Source organism: Periplaneta americana, chromosome 13 (assembly GCF_040183065.1).
Source record: "Periplaneta americana isolate PAMFEO1 chromosome 13, P.americana_PAMFEO1_priV1, whole genome shotgun sequence".
NCBI classification, from domain to species: domain Eukaryota; kingdom Metazoa; phylum Arthropoda; class Insecta; order Blattodea; family Blattidae; genus Periplaneta; species Periplaneta americana.
This window is the reverse complement of record NC_091129.1, coordinates 5636624-5653524: the sequence shown is the minus strand read 5'-3', so window position 1 is coordinate 5653524 and position 16901 is coordinate 5636624. Positions and strand designations below refer to the sequence as shown.

The 16901-nt window shown below is 35.6% G+C and overlaps 1 protein-coding gene across 2 annotated transcripts in view; it reads right to left on the bottom strand.

Annotated features, from left to right (window-relative positions):
- Positions 1-16578, bottom strand: part of LOC138711703 (alpha-tocopherol transfer protein-like) — a 51690-nt gene extending 35112 nt beyond the window's left edge. Inside the window, exons 1-6 of one of the 2 annotated variants that reach the window (XM_069842850.1) lie at positions 16492-16578; positions 14675-14832; positions 7943-8111; positions 6656-6905; positions 5182-5292; positions 920-1025 (exon numbers count right to left, since the gene is read on the bottom strand). In XM_069842850.1, coding sequence (XP_069698951.1) covers positions 920-1025; positions 5182-5292; positions 6656-6905; positions 7943-8111; positions 14675-14819 — 781 coding nt within the window. In that variant the 5' untranslated portion in view covers positions 14820-14832; positions 16492-16578. The remainder of the gene's footprint in view (positions 1-919; positions 1026-5181; positions 5293-6655; positions 6906-7942; positions 8112-14674; positions 14833-16491) is intronic. The other variant, XM_069842849.1, reaches the window with a different exon arrangement.
- Between the last annotated feature and the right edge of the window lie 323 nt (positions 16579-16901).

The following is a 16901-nucleotide window of genomic DNA, read 5'->3' as shown; positions in this document are numbered from 1 at the left end:
GGATTGTAGAAAGGGAGGAAATCACGTGACAGTTAATTACTTAACGAGGCCCTTTTATTTAAGTTAAATTAAACAGCTGTATATTATTACGTAAACGTCCAATTCCTAAGAGAAATTAATGTTTTCAGAAAAGAGCTAAGACAACCCAGCTTTTACAGAGGGGCGAGCAGAAGCAGGTGGGGGAAATCGGGATGCGCCGTAGACAAACGGACAGTACCTGTGCGAAAATATGATTCAATATTGAAAGCTCTTTCGTCACTGGAAAACGCGAACATATTTCTGGAACGTACTATACTCAGTAACTCAGTACTGCTTACTATCTGCGGTCTTGGTTCTGTGTGGAGTTGGAACTTCCTTAGTAGAAGGGGCAGGAGTGAAGTACATTCAAAACTCAGGTACAATAAAACTTGAAGTAAAAATAAAATGATGTCCCTGTACAATAGTAACAAATTAGAAATTTATGGACAAATTCAAAAAAGCAACATCAGACCCACACAAAAGTGTTGTAGACTATAGCAATTTGTACTTGATTGTCCAAAGTGTGTGTATGTAAATAATAAACTTTGTCAAATGTACCGGTAGAGAAGTGTCACAAATATACACCTAAATGCAATTTAAAAATTCCACAAAAATTGTTTTGTTTAGTTGAGGGGTTTGGACTTCTTCCATTGCTAGTTGTCTCAATCAAAAATTGAGACACAACCATTCGAAGGGTGGTTCTCCCTTTGTTTTCAGGTGGAAGGAAGGGGAGAAAGGAAGAAACCTACTGTTGGGATCGTTACGTACAGCAATTCTGTATGGATCATAATATTTCCATGTCATCCGAACGTCTCAGTATAACCTATCTACATTCATGTTACAGCTCTCAGTTTCAAAACTGCTTAGTACTCCGAGGATTTTGTGACTGTAGAATACTTACCCCAGTTCTCTTGCAATGAACCTCCTGTTCCACCCAGATCATCGGGAAGGCACATTTGCGGTACTTCTTTACGGAAGTTTGTGAGATCTTTTCCATGAACAAATATCTGGAAATTGAAAGAGCCTTTTAGTAACATTCGCAATCAATTTTTTTAATCAGGTGGTTAAGAAGTTACAGCCAAGACAAAGGACAATTAATTCGTCAAACTACACCAATTAAATTATCAATTAAAGCTAAATATATCAAGATCGGGAAGAAGGGCTTTAACTTCATATAAATAGCCCTGAGACTAAGAAGTTAATTTTAATTCAAGAGAGGAGTGAAATGCAAGTAATTATCTTGGTTGTTGAAAAACCATCAATGAAGATCTAACACAGACATTAAGACCTCCTTCCCTAACAACATAGACTACAGGATTACATGTAAGAAAGTGAAAATAATTTTGTGCGAGATCGTGCGTATTTGCTTGCTTTCCGCACAAAACTAATACGCGGTAATTGTGAAATACCACATTCAGTTTTCCCAAAGTAACACACATAGCAATTTCCCTCTTCTTACCGCTGAAACGCCATATTCATTTTACTGCTTTAGGCTTGTAAAATGTTACTTTTAGAGACGTTTAACATAGTAATAATTATAAATTGCAAACTTACCACTGCAATTGCACATAATTTGCGCTGTTAATTATCGTTTTTAAATATTTGCAAAAATTAAGTAAACTCTACAACACCACAAAAGTTACTGCATTTGTAATGCAAGTAACGTTAAGGAAGCCGTGAAAAAATCAAAAGATTCCTGATGCCGATGTTATTACTGCAATACGTTATATAAATAATATTGTTAAAATATTAAAATGAAAAATAAATCATTACTTAACCTTACTCATTGTTTTAAGTTCGCATTTATAGACTGGGGGGGGGGGGAAGACAGACGTATATGACGGCCTGCTGGAATATAGGCAACTCAGAAAAAATTTTATAGCAACAATGTTGAAGATAGATATTTTAGTTTTTAAAAGTTGCCTTCATTGAACAGAAACCAAGATGGAGATTTCATTGCAACTAATTAGAAATTCCTCTTTTAGGTATGTATTAAACGATCTTCGCACAAAATAATATACGATACACGAGCGGTATGTTTCTTTTCATGTTCTCGGACATTAAAAAAGCTCAACTGCGTTTCGCTTTTTCAATCTTTTCCTCGAACATGTAAACATCAACATACCGCTCTCGTGACGCATATTACTGTTGTGCGAGGTCGTGCGTATTTGCTTGGTTTCCGCACAAAACCAATACGCGGAAGGTCTAAAATTCCACATTCACTATCCCAACCTAACACTCTTAAAGATTTCCCTCTACTTACCCCTTGAGTGATATATTGATTTTACTGCTTTAGGCTTTTAACATATTATTTTTAGAGACGTTCAATATAGCAGTAATTATGAATTGGAAACTTACCACTGGAATTTCACCTAAATTGCACTGTTAATTATTGTTTTTAAACATTTGCAAAAATTAAGTAAACTCTACAACTCCACTAAAATTACTGCATTCGTGATGCAAGTAACATTAGGGAAGCCGTGATAACATCCACAAGAATCAAGACTCATCACAGACTCGGGGGGGGGGGAGACAAACGTATATCACGGCCTGCTGGAGTATAGTAAACACAGAAAACATTTTAAAGCAACAATGTTGAAGATAAATATGTATGTTTTGCAAATTTGCCGTCATTGAACAGAAACCAAGATGGAGATTTCATTGCAGCTAATTAGAAATTCCTCTTTCAGGTATGTAATAAACGACCTTCGCACAAAATAACGTACGATACACGAGCGGTATGTTTTCTTTCAATTCTCGGGAAATTAAAAAAGGTCAACTACGTTTCGTCAAACTTTTTCTCGAACATGAAAACTTCAACATACCGCTTTTGTAAGCATATTACTATTCTGTGTTATACGAGTACCCTCCTCATTTTTTGTAAGATAGAATCAGCAGGACGAAGTAGGAATTATTAAAATGTACAATCAGTGGTACTGAGGATTCAGAGAAAAAGGGATGGATATAAAAAACGATAAAAAAAACACTTTATAAATGCCTGCATTAACTACAGGTGGCCGTTTCAACAATCGCTAATATGAAAGCTGTCCGTTTTAGTTTTCTTAAATAGAATACCAAAGCAATCTTAAATTGTTCTAGCATTTGTTTTCATAATATTCATCAGTAGAGAAGTAAAAGTAAGTATCGGGCAAGTGAATTGAACCTGGGTCTCCACAAAACTTATCGGTCAGATGTTTTACAAGTTAATATCTCTCTCTCTCTCTCTCTTTTTTTCCAACATACGTCTCTGCATTGTGGTTCTCCGACTAAGATTCACATATTATGTAGGAGATAAATTACGAGTACAGAAGAGCGCAAAATTTTATGTTTAATTAAAAGAGAAGGTGGGTGTATAGCCTATGTATGAATTGTGGTCCCTATTACCACGGCATGGGTCGTCCTCACATAGCGCCATGGCGGATAAAGGAGCTGGCTTCCGATATGGTGCGTAACTGCGAATTTATTGAATAAGCGGTCGCATACAGCCAATAAAGTGTGATCCTACCAAATACCTTTTATTATAATTAGCAGCATTGGCGTGAGTGCGAAATATCGCGGACCTGACATCTAGCGGAGAGGGATGGAATTACGTCCACATATACAAATATTAACATAGCGAGATTCGGGTTATTGTTTGAAACGTGAGTTAGTAATGTTTAATTATATATGGAACACTTAAGAAATGATGAATAACATTTAATGTAAAATTATTATCTTATATCAAAGCTGCATATTATGAGAAATAATGCATACTTCATATTACTTTCCGTAATTAATTGTTATACATTTTTTCTTTGGTTTACCGAGACAAAATCAATCTGATATTAGGAATGAATTTACAATAATGCTTTATATACGCATTGCTGACAACTGCAAAGATAAAATTTATAGTAATCTGATGCTTGTAATAATTAGTAAAGGCATGTGGACAACAATAAAACTTAATTTGATAAAACCTTAAAATCCAATACATTTTAACTTCTATTCATTTATTAGGTGTAAATAAAAAAAATAATTTGTATTTTTCTATCACCACAAAGACGAAGGAATTAGGCCTACTAAATAAAGTTGTTGACACACGTTTTATGAATTGTCGGAAATCGAAAGTATGATTTGGAGCAATTTGTAATGCTGCAATTGTCACAATTATAAACAACACACATACACCCTGACATTTTAACACAGCACTAATTAATAAAACTATTAACTAGCCCAGCAGCAATATACATTGCAGTTGATTACAGCTTGTTTCGCAAGTATCTCCACACCGGCCGGTAGGTAGCAGCACCAGCGTCGTTCGCACGCAATACTGCTAGCTGTCCGATATTATAGTAAGGTATTTGATCCTACAGCTTGGAGTTTGGACGAAGGGCTAACAACCCATCGCCACAAAATAGGAGATTGTTACGAAATTCCAAGTGAAAATCCATGGTAGCTCAGTTAGTAGAGCATTGGTGCGCTAAGCCAAATGTTCCGGTGTCCATACCCGGCCATGGAAGAAATTTTTCCTTGAATTTAGTCAAGTCTGCTACACAGGAAACTTTACCTGTAAGCTAGATTTGCATAATACGAACGTTACTGTAGGTACGTTAACAGAAATCAGGAATTTCAAGTCAGAGTTTCTGTGCACTCGATGTGGATTTCTGGCTTCTTGTCAGTCCAGTCGAGTTATGTGAATAAAACGGAAAAAATTGAGAGTTTTTCGGATGAAGTTCCTGGGTAGCTCAATCGGTAGAGTGTTGCTCCGGTAAGCCAAAAATCCCGTGATCGATACTCGGCTCCGGAATAACTTTTCCCCTGAATTAATACAAGTCTGTTCCAAAGAGAGCTAGATTAGGATAATTTACACTATTTCGACATTTCTTACATTCATTTGTTAATTGAAATGTAATGTTGATTTAGATAGAGGAAAGAATACTATGTACTTAATTATGTGAATTTATAAAGAGCAATCATTTTTTTTTTCAATATTATTAAGATTTACGTACCTTGCTATACATTCCAAGATTCTCTGACTTCTATTATGAAAAGTAGAGAATTAAAGTGATTTATATGATTAATTGTTTGGTAATTTTAGTAAATTTGTCTATTATTGGATCTTAGGCGATATATTTATTAAGGAATCATAATTATAACACCTACGTTTAGTATGAAAATACGTACCCTTGAAATGACTTTGGGGTTTAAAACAGCTTTTATCATCCATATGAGGACTTCAGCATAGGAAGGCGCATTTATGATGTGAAATGCTTTTAATCGAGTGTTAAGCGCATCCTGAAAAAAAAAAAACTCATTAATAAAATCAAGCTGTTTGTATTTGTTCCGTAAGAAAGCAGCCCCTATACTAATGACTTCATATGAGCATTTTAAGAAACATCTACAACTACACAAAGAAAATTCCGTCTGCATATAACGCCTATATAGAATATCATTTCTGTTTCGGGGTTCTGAAGGCAAAAATATGGAAACAGTTTGGGGTCAACCCTTCTTTGAAAATGGAAAAATAAATAAATGAATAAATAAATAAATGAATGAATGAATAAGTAACTAAGTAAATAAGTAACTAAGTAAATAAGTAACTAAGTAAATAAGTAAATAAAAAATAAGTACATGAATACATAAATACATTCACAAATAAACAAACAAATAAGCAAAGAAATAAATACATAATTAAACAAATAAATAAATCAATCAATAATAAGTGAATAAGTAAAAAGTAAATAAATAAATAGTAGATAGATGGATTTATTGAGTAATATTATACATAAAAATTTTATATTATCATAATTTTCTCTAATCCAATGCACGGGTCTTCTGACCGTACGTGCTTTGTACCAGAAACAAGTCCTCCTTTGTAGGTCCCCCACCTATGATTACATCCAACTACTCTCTACAAGAGAACACATGTTAAAATGGAAATGGCACAATAAAACACATTATATAATATATCCTAACCTAAAAGACCTAAACGTGTACAGTTGGGTGTATACTATTATCCCTTCCTCAGTTCGTGTCGCAAACTTCGACAGCTGCAGCTCTAATCTTTCTCGCTTTCAAGAGGAACAATCCAGTATTTTGTTCCCATTCTCTATTCCCCATGAGGTCAAGACATGCAAGTGAACTCCTATTCTGACTTAGCATCAAGGGTGGTAAATATTTTTTCCGTACAATTTCCAATTCAACACACAGTAATAAAATATGCATATAAGAATCCTTTTCTTTGCAAAGCGGACAAAGACGCTCCCCTTCTTCGTGGACAAATTTATTACCCTTCCATGCCCCCAATCTTAGCCACGCTAAACAAATAAGTAAATGTGTAAATAAGTAAATAAATAAATTAATTAATTAGTAATTAAGTAAGTAAATAAATAAGAAAATAAGTAAACAAACAAACAAATAATACGCGTACTGCTGTTTAAAGAGAACTGCAACATGACAAAATCTAAACCCGTGAAGAAATAGCACGTCCAAAGGAAATGGGAATATGAATATATATGAAATGAGGAATGCCTTATCTCTTGAATAATGATTTTGTTAACTGATTGTTCTGTTTGCCAACAGTAGTCAAACGTGAGAAATATGGCCAAAATCAGATGGTAGGTAAGAATTCCGAGAAGAGAGAAAGTACATATCTTACCATCAGACAGACTATGCCTTTCTTCGTAGTAGTAAACGTTAGTCTAGAAGCGTGCCCAAGTGTATAATTTTCCAAATCATACACATATATATCTGAGAAGCAGTATTCTTCGCACATTCTGGCTTCATTTGCCATTAAAACTAACTTAGCTATATCTTCATGCGTATAATTAATTGCATCCTTTGTTAGAAATTTAATCACAATAACTCGGTCTCCTTCAGGTGTTAGTTCTGGCATTGGAAACCAACAACTGTAACAAGAGAAATTATATGTTTATTATTGGATAATTATTTCTCCATGATCACAATCAACAATAACAGGATATTCACCGGTGCAAATATCATATAGATCAACACCACCATCACCATGAACATCAATATTTTCCATCCTTATCAACATAGACGTCACATTAACCAAATGTAACATTACCAGTACCACCTCAGTAACCAGTATGACCATGTCAGCACAATGATCTTTCCTGTTTGGCATCACATTATTAAACTAACCGCCATCATGTTCAGTACTACAATTCAGCCTTGAGTAGTAATAGCTCTTTCCGAATAACTTCCAGTATGCTTGCATTATTCATTATACCACACTAATTACCACCAATGCCACCACCATCGCAATTCCTACCTACAGTGTGAAGTTCAACGCTAACACCTTAACAAAAAACTTAATTTATTATGAATATTACACTTTTACTACGTCATACTACTTTTGAACAATAAAACGGAACGAAAGAACGTCTTTCATCCAATCATGGCTGCTTATCGCACAATTTTATCGCGTTCCTAGCATTTGTTTAATTTTATCCCTCCCTAGCAATTGTTCATTTTTATCACTACCCTAGCATTTGTTTCTTTGTTTGCCAACATTTCAAACTGCATTGGTCTGGACGTCAAAAAAAAAAAAATTACAAACCTCTCCAGTCGATGCACAGCACTTTCAAATACGACTCGCATTGGCATTCAAGAACAAGAATTAATAAAGATAACTGGTCATAGCTATGCATTTTCCCTGAAACCCTATTTACAAATAAATTAAGAGCACCACAGGCACTCAAAAGGTGAACTAATATTAAAAATGTACAAATGAATTTATAAATTATATTTTATCTACCCTTGCTGTGTTGCACCTCTCTTTTGGAGAGAGAGATTTAAGCTAAATGAAGCAGATAATATATCAATTAAGAATATTACATTTATATTGTTTTAAAATCTGCCAAAAATAATTAACTTGAAAATTAAATAGAAAACTTTAACTAGAAAAATAATTTATATTCACAATGTTTGAGCGGTGTCCTGGAACCGTTTACTTCTAGGATCCCAGTCGCACATGATTTCTGGAGACAGTGACTTGAGTGTGTAATACAAGTCTATGGACTGCTTGGTTCTCTCCATGCTGTTCTTGCAGCGTATCAACCATCTTTCTATTCGGGCCTCGTGTAAACTGCCTGGTGAAGAAACAAAACAAACTACAGGTTTCCTAATTTGGTTATTTAGATACAGTGTGGTAGCAAGTGCATCAGTGAAAAAGGAGGAAGAGAGTACCTGGGGAATGTTGGAAAACATCGCAAGGAATCCACAATAAGGTTTTAAATTCATGAAGATTATGAAATATCTTGGTGTCTGCCTGAAACCCACGAAATTAAGACCGAAAAAAAATTTGATCACCATTCTATAAAAAAAATGGAGAGAGAATATTATTATACATATAGTTATGGATGAAGTAAGGAAGAAAAAGGTGAGACTCAACAAATTAACACACAGACAGGCACTGACACATATATACAGGATGTTTAAAAAATACGGTGCATAATCAAGTATGTATTTCCCACATGTAGACAATCAAAATAGTTCATTACAACATGTGTCCGAAAATGCTTCATTTACGAGTTATGGCCTTCACAACATTGAAATTCTCCGGAACGTTTTTCTTTCCGCAGGCCGTTGTCATTATAAAAGGTGTTCAAAATGTCCACCTCCTGCTTGAATACAGACCTCACATCGAGTCTCATTGCCCTGCGAACACGATCCCAAACTCCAGGAGTATTGCGTATGTCCTCAGAACATGCAACAATTCGATTCCCAAGGGACTCCAAATCAGGCACCGGAGACGAATAAACCAATGATTTTAAGTGGCCCCACAAGTAGAAATCGAGAGGGTTGAAATCAGGTGAGCGTGGAGGCCAAGCAATTGGCCTACGTCTACCTATCCATCGATCAGGAAACCTTCGATTCAAGTACCGGCGCACAGTGGTCCGGATCGCTTAAAAGCTGGTCAAAAATCAATTTTTCAACTTCGATACAGAATCTTTAAATCACATTCCAATAATTCTACAATAATTAGCCTTCAAAAATCACAGGTTATTTATCAATAATAGCATACAGGTTTCACGATATATTTGTTCAAAAGTGACATAAATCTAACTTGTGTAATTTTATCTTAGTGATGTGATATTAAAAGAGCCCTGATCAAGTTTTAAAATGCATAAAAATAATAGTAAATATTTTTATTATATAATGTTATATGTATTTTACATTATACACACTAACACGTAAATTAATATTATGTTTTAATATTAATTAGAATTTTTTAATGTCAAGTATTATTTTTAAAAAGATACTTATATATAGAGAGAGTTTTAAAAAAATGTATAAATATGTACACTGTGAAACTTACACAGCTGTTACGGGAAGCCTTCGTTTAGGGAATGTTGAAGGTTTCATCTCCAAGGTTATCCAAGGGTAACCTCTACGTGCCCAAGACTACCCCTGAGCGCTGTTTCCTCAATCCTCATGTGCCATAACTGTGACAGCTCATAGTCATAACTCGCTTTCTGTTTACTTTCCATTTAAAAGGGGGTTCTTTCCAAGCTGACTGCAACACTAATTGTATTCAGTCATCTTGATACGTTCAGTGGTTTAGGGTGTGTTTATTGTGCAAGTGCAAAATGAATTTTTCTGTGAGTCGCCGTGAACTTCACCATAAAATTAGACAACGGAGAAACGAATCACGTAAGCAACAAGAAAACTATATCACGTCATATTTGACTAATAAATTTGAAATTAGTACTGATTGTATAACTTTTTTGCAGCACTACAATGTCATTAGACTACATTTTTTTCTTCCGTATTATCAGCGATGGGTGAAGTGTGGTTATAGTGAAACAAATTTTTCAAACAGATATTCTCGTTGGTTAGATCATGACATAACATTGCCTATTGAAAATATTTCATCTGTATCAACGCCGAATAAACATACCGACATTCCAAGCACATCGGGAAAGCTGGGTCGCGGTCGTCCTACAAAAGTATTTGGGGAATTAAGTGAAAGAAGTAAACGAAGAAAAGCGAAAGAAACGAGAGAAAATGTGTGTTCTGAAGAGCTCTCTTATGCTACAGTAATGAGTTTAAGGTCAGAAGGTGATGAAGCGGCAGCCAAATTGTTAAAAGAAGTAACAACCACAACACCAAGCAGAGGCAAAAGAATTCGTGATTATTGGAGGAAAGAAAAAAAGGAAAGTACTAGACTCACAAATGAAGAAGCTCTTTCATTAATAATAGATTCAAATCTGTCCAGACATCAATATAAAACAATTAGAAAAATGGCTGTTGCACATAATCATGATCTCTGCCCCAGTTATCAATCCGTTTTAGAAGCTAAAAAATAAACTTACCCTCAAGGCATACAAGTGACCGAAAATAAATGTGAGGTCAAATTACAGTCTCTGTTACATCATACAGCCTATAGAATCTTGAATATTTCACCTCTAAGTAACACAGAGAAAAACTACATGTTGCATTGTAAATGGGGTTTTGACGGCAGCTCTGGTCATTCGCAATATAAACAGATATGGCATCAAAAAGAGAAAAGTGATGAAAGTTTATTCCTTACGTCATTGGTTCCCCTGCGCTTGGTTGATACTGAAAGTGGAGATGTTGCATGGAAGAATCCCCGTCCTTCATCAACTCGATTCTGCAGACCTATTCGCCTTCAGTAGGTACACGAGACAACGGAAATAGCCCAAGCAGAGAGAGAATATGTAGAAAATCAGATACAGGACTTGCAACCATTTACGTTAGGTAACATCACAGTTCAGTTTACACTACTTTTAACCATGATAGACGGGAAAATATGCAATGCATTAGCTAGGTCATCTAGTATGAAGTGCTACATCTGTGGTGCAAAAATTTCACAAATGAATAATCTTGAATTTTTACAACAGTCAGAAGATACCTCCAATTTTGTCTTTGGATTATCAATTCTGCATGCACATATAAGGTTTTTTGAATGCATACTACATATATCTTACCGGCTTGAATTTAAAAAATGGAAGGCAAATGTACGAGATGGAAGTCGAGAAATTATGAAGAAAAGAAAGAAAACTATTCAAGATGCATTTCGAAATAGATTAGGACTTATTATAGATACACCGAAGCCTGAATATGGGACCACAAATGATGGGAACACGGCAAGAAGATTTTTCGGAAATACTAAAGAAGCATCTGAAATAACTGGAGTTGATTATGATTTAATTTCACGATTCAGTGTGATTCTTACTACAATTTCGTGTTTTCAAAATATAAGTGAATCGCGATTCAATATATACTGCAGAAAGACCGCAGAGCTGTTCGTCAAATTATACCCATGGTATTATATGCCACCAACAGTGCACAAAATTCTTATTCATGGAGCATCTATTGTAAAATCAGCTTTATTACCAATAGGAGAATTATCCGAGGAAGCAATGGAATCATTCAACAAAACTGTTAGAACATTTCGACAAGATCACACCAGAAAGACGTCAAGAATTACTACAAACTTTGACTTATTCCATAGACTGTTTCTTGCATCAGACCCTTTAATTTCCAACCTAAGAGAACTCCCCAAGAAGAAGAGAACACAGTTACCACTGCAAGTGCTACAGTTGCTCTCTACACCTGAAGGGCCCAACAGCGAGGACTCGGGAGATTCTGATTCTGAAGACGAGTGATGGAGGAGGGATCTGGTATAGATGTAAGTCGCTAAAATTCATTATATTTCTCAATTTAAACAATTATTTGTTGATTGGGCATGGCATAATGTAGATTGTAAGTAGGGAGATATTTTTGACCATGTTTTTTAATATTCGGACCACTGTGCGGCGAGCCGTACGACTGAAGTGTGCAGGAGCGCCATCATGCAAGAAGTGAATGTGTTGACGATTGATCAGTGGAGTATCTTCTGAAACATGAGGTATGGTGTTTTCCAGGAAGTTTGTGTACACCTGCCCCGAAAGTCTGTTTACGAATACATGTGGTTCAACTAATCGATCACAAATGATACCGGCCCACATGTTGAGGGAGAACCGCACCTATTGATGAGATGGAACAGTTGCACGTGGGTTTTCATACGCCCATTCATGCTGATTGTGGAAATTTGTTATGCCATTTCGTGTGAACTATGCTTCATCTGTAAATAATACATACTACGGCAGGAAAGTTCTAATTTACACCACACTGCTGCAAGAACCACTGACAGAACCTAACTCGTGCAGGGTAATCTGCTGGTGACAGGGCCTGTACACGTTGCAAATGATAAGGATACAATTGATACTCTCTCAACAGTCTCCAGACAGTCGTATGAGGAACATTGACTTGCAACGCTACCCTTCGTGTGCTGATAGAAGGAGTCATGTTCACAGCCTCCAGAATCTCCTCCTGTACTTCTGGAGTTGTAGATCTTGGTCGTCCCCTTCCCAAACCAGGAGAGTTAAATTTTCCATACTCGCACAGACGGTAATGGAGACGTACAAATGTCTTCCGATCTGGACATTGTCGCTGTGGGTACCTCTCCTGGTACAAACGACGAGCCAGCGCAGCATTGCCGTCCGCCTTACCGTACATGAAGTGTATCTCTGCCAGCTCTTGATTTGAATACATGTCGCACAGTCTAACGCCAACACAACACTGAATGTAACCTTCGCCTCGGAATGAACTGTCAGAGTGCTCTCTTAATGTCTTGTTTGACGGCAACGACCTGCGGAAAGAAAAACGTTCAGGTGAATTTCAATGTTGTGAAGGCCTTAACTCGGAAATAAGGCATTTCCGGACATATGTTGTAATGAACTATTTTGATTGTCTACATGTGAGAAATACATACCTGAAATTAAACACTCTGTATAACCCCAAAACGTTTCACTTTCATATCAATATAGCATTTATATGTATAATTAATGAAAAATAGTCACATGATTGGATTAACTACAATAATATTTCATTTCTAATGGTAATAATATCATCAAACCACCTCAAGTATTGTAGTTTTTAATATCCAATACACAGCTCTACCCAGAAAATTACACACCACAGAATCGAACCTGTATATTATTCTTAGTAAGTAAAGTTTTTTAATACCAGTTTAATTTGAGGTCTAAATATGTCTGCATTGTTGCAGATCATGGCCTTCGCGTAATATTATTTATTGTAGTATGTGTTTTGTTTTATTCTGAAATGCAACACGGCCGACTTGATGCTAGCTTCACTTCTGCTTTACAAAAAAAATCGAAGGGAATTTCAAGTCGGCCGTGAATGCTATTAGCTAGTTCTCAAAACTGACGAGAAATGGATTTTGGAAAAGAGGAAATTTATGTTTAAAAATTGACATTTCACTGAAAACTACTATTTTTCCGAAAAAATTGAGTTCCAAGCTTGAAAATGAGGGGTCATTTATTAAAATCCGTCCAGCCGTTTTCCCGTAATTTCCATTACCAGTTCAAATTATATATGTAGATATTTTCATTCTCGAGATTGCAAAACAATAAGCTCTTCACAGTTTAAGTTTCCCATGCAGCGATGAAAACCATTCTCTGACAGGACGATGTTTAAAGTGATGAAATGTGGAGAAGTTCATTTGAAGAGTGATGTCTCACACAAAATGGGAAAGGGTTGTAACGTAGAAAGAAGATCGGAAATCTGACTCTTGGATCAGCACAGAAAAGAATCATCCTCCTCGGAGTGGGCTAATACCATGAAGATGTCGACTAACATATCCGTTCCTGGTCGTTTCTTGGTAGACCAAATATTTCGCTAGCCGGGTTTCCAGAAATTCGAATTTCTTAGTCATGATTTGTACCAAAAGAGGCATTATTGCGGAATACACGTTGCAGCTTTCTAAATGTTATTGCACCAGTATCAATAAAAACAGAAGATTAGAGGATGAGGCAACAAGAGGAACTGACATTGTGGTAATCGATCGATCCAATCAAGGTACTCTTATTTTAGATCCGAAGATACGTTTGGAAAAAATCAGCAAGAAATCATTCAAATAAATGACGGAATGAGTCCAAACGCTTCCTCACTTATGTGAGAGGTACAACATTACAAGCACTGCATGGGATTACCTCCTTCTTGGTGCAAGAGGAACATTATTTCATCACGATATCCACTTATCTTGTCCCCAACTTCACATGTGAAGATGTGAAAATAATGTATGATGATACTGAGGAATTCGGTATCCATTTTGCATAGTAATTTATATATGTGCCTAAATTACTTTAACATTATAATTTTGGCAATATATTGTAGGCTATTTCGTTTTTTCCTTCAAATTATTAGTTGAAATTTTGCATTTGTTTATTATGTATTCTGGAATCTTGGGGTCAGCCCAAATTTTCGTTCAAATGTTCCTTGTTTTGGAAATTTTTTGTACCGGTACCTGTAACTCATTAAATTTAGGAGTTATTAATACAAGCCTATCTAGGCTTGGATTTAGACGAGTAGAATTGTGAAGACTTGGCATAAATGTAACCGAGGTGTGTTCGGCGAGGACATTTCTACCCTTTAAACGAGGAGCAACAGTGACGTTGAATATCTTTTAAGCGTGTGCCTGCATGAGATTCTGACATTCTACCTCGTTTACGGACTAGAAACGGCCGCGCTAACATACCTGACTTAATAGATACAAAATAGTTTAATGTAACTAAACAAACGTATTAATTAACGTGCAACGCATAGGTGTATATTTGTTACGTACCAGATTCTTCAGGCAGATGGGGCTCCATGGCTAGCCATTTCTTCAGAGCTTCTACTGCTTCCTTCACTCTTTGTTCATTTAGTCCAAATTCTTGCCAAATTTTTTGTACCACGTCTTTACTCGGGGCTCGGAATTCCTTCGCCATTATAATTCCCAGTCTGGAAATAAAAACAAATAAACATAAGTTTGTTTAATGAATGTGTATTGCTTATATTTAATGTTGTAACTTTAACAAGTGGAAATGATAATTCATTCTGAATCATTAGCTGTGCGTTACATATAATTGATTACGTAATAAAATTGAGAAGTGATTAATCAAAAAGCGCTCAGCTCATCCGGAGACGAACGTTTTTCGTTACGATGTGTTTGTGGGTGAAACTTCTATCATTAAGGATACCGACTGCGCAGAGATACCCAGCAATCATAAATGTAATTATTTTCTGGCATGCGCAAATATCAGAGTAAAATATGAAATATCTCTGCCAGCTTTCTCTTTCAAGTAACGAAGTATACATCTTCGTATTTCGTTCACATCTATATGCGAACTATATTCATCCTAGACATAACGTTCATAGGAACTAATTTGTAAAAATTATAGACATTAAATTTCATTATGTTTAATTTCGATTTTTAATAGAAGACTGATGAAATTTCGGCCAGTGTATTACATACTACTCTTGCATGTCCATAATTTATTGTCAGCAAGAGTGTCATAAGTCAGTTTAATTTTAAATTGATTATTTCAAAATTACTTCAAGATTAATTGGAATAACGACACAAGTAGAAATAGTAAATCTAGGGGTTGGATAATATAGGCTACTTCTCGAAGACCGACGTAATTCGAAATGTGACTTTCTGGGCTTATAATAATTTTCATCCAAAAAGTCATGTTTCTAAATTTAACTCTTGAATTTATATTATGGCAATCTGGCTACGCTTACTTTTTCACAATTAACGTCACATTATAAAACAATACCCTCTTGATACAAACAAAACGAATCTTAGTTCTTTCTTCTCGCCAGATGTAGCGTTCTTCGTGCAAAACGTGTAGTGATGACAAGGCAAGATCTAAAGCACAATTGAAATATACCATTGTTTCTATTAAACTAAGTACGAAAGTCTGTCAGCGCAACGACATCCTAACTATCCCCTAGCGGGTAATTTTGGAAGATGAGTTATGACAAGTTACCTGTTAAACGTCCAGCTCAAAACGATTCCTTCTAAATCGGTAATTAAGAACTGCTTAATTTTGAGTTGTAACATCCTTCTTCCAAATAAGCGACATGGAAATAAATATTGTCTGTGAAATTGCCGCACTTCAGCATTACATTCTTGTTTTATAAAGACGAGAAGCCAAAGCTTCTGTTCTTATTCAATACGTCAGAAAGAGCAACGATACACAACCTACCAACTACTGAGGTAGTTCACTGAAGCCGACGACTCTGGTTAAATTATACTCCGGCGAATAACAACATCGGTTACAAAGTACATAGGTGCTGATGGTTTATATTTCGAGATAATGCCATTTATTCACCATTTCCATTTAGATCCTTTCCTTCCATAACATTCACTTGTACATCAATTTCGAAATATTCAACAAGTCAGAATGAAACTAAAAACGTGAGGATTGGAACTGAAATAGTAGTATAGAAGACCTAATAAAATTAATACATGTGCTTCGAAATACCGCTAAATTCTGGAATTAGGTTGTACTTCATTAAAAAGAAGACAAAGCAGCTGTCCGTTGAACTAACAGTGACGAGCCTATATGACGTCATGTGATAAATTCGTACTTAGCTAATTCCGGCTCAACTCACAGATTTGCAGACGTCCGTCACTCCGTGGTTCCCAGCTCTACTGACTTGTTCCCTTGCAGATTGTGTTATAATATTAAATCTGTGCAACATGTTTGTACCTTATCTCTTAAAATTGAATATACGCCAATTTTTTTATCGCATGTTATTTTAAAACACGATAGTGGACATATACAGAGTGATTCACGAGGATTTACCGTCCCTTATGGAGCTCACTTCCGAAGACATTCTGAGCAATAAAGTCACATAAAATTTGTCTTAATCTCAATATTTTCAATATTCCACTAATTTTTTTTTACATTGAACTGAAGGAATTTAAGAAAATCAGAATTTTCAATATACCGTTAACATTCTTATAGAGTAAAATTGTACTATTTATTAATCGTCGAGATTTTAAAGTTTTATAATCAAAT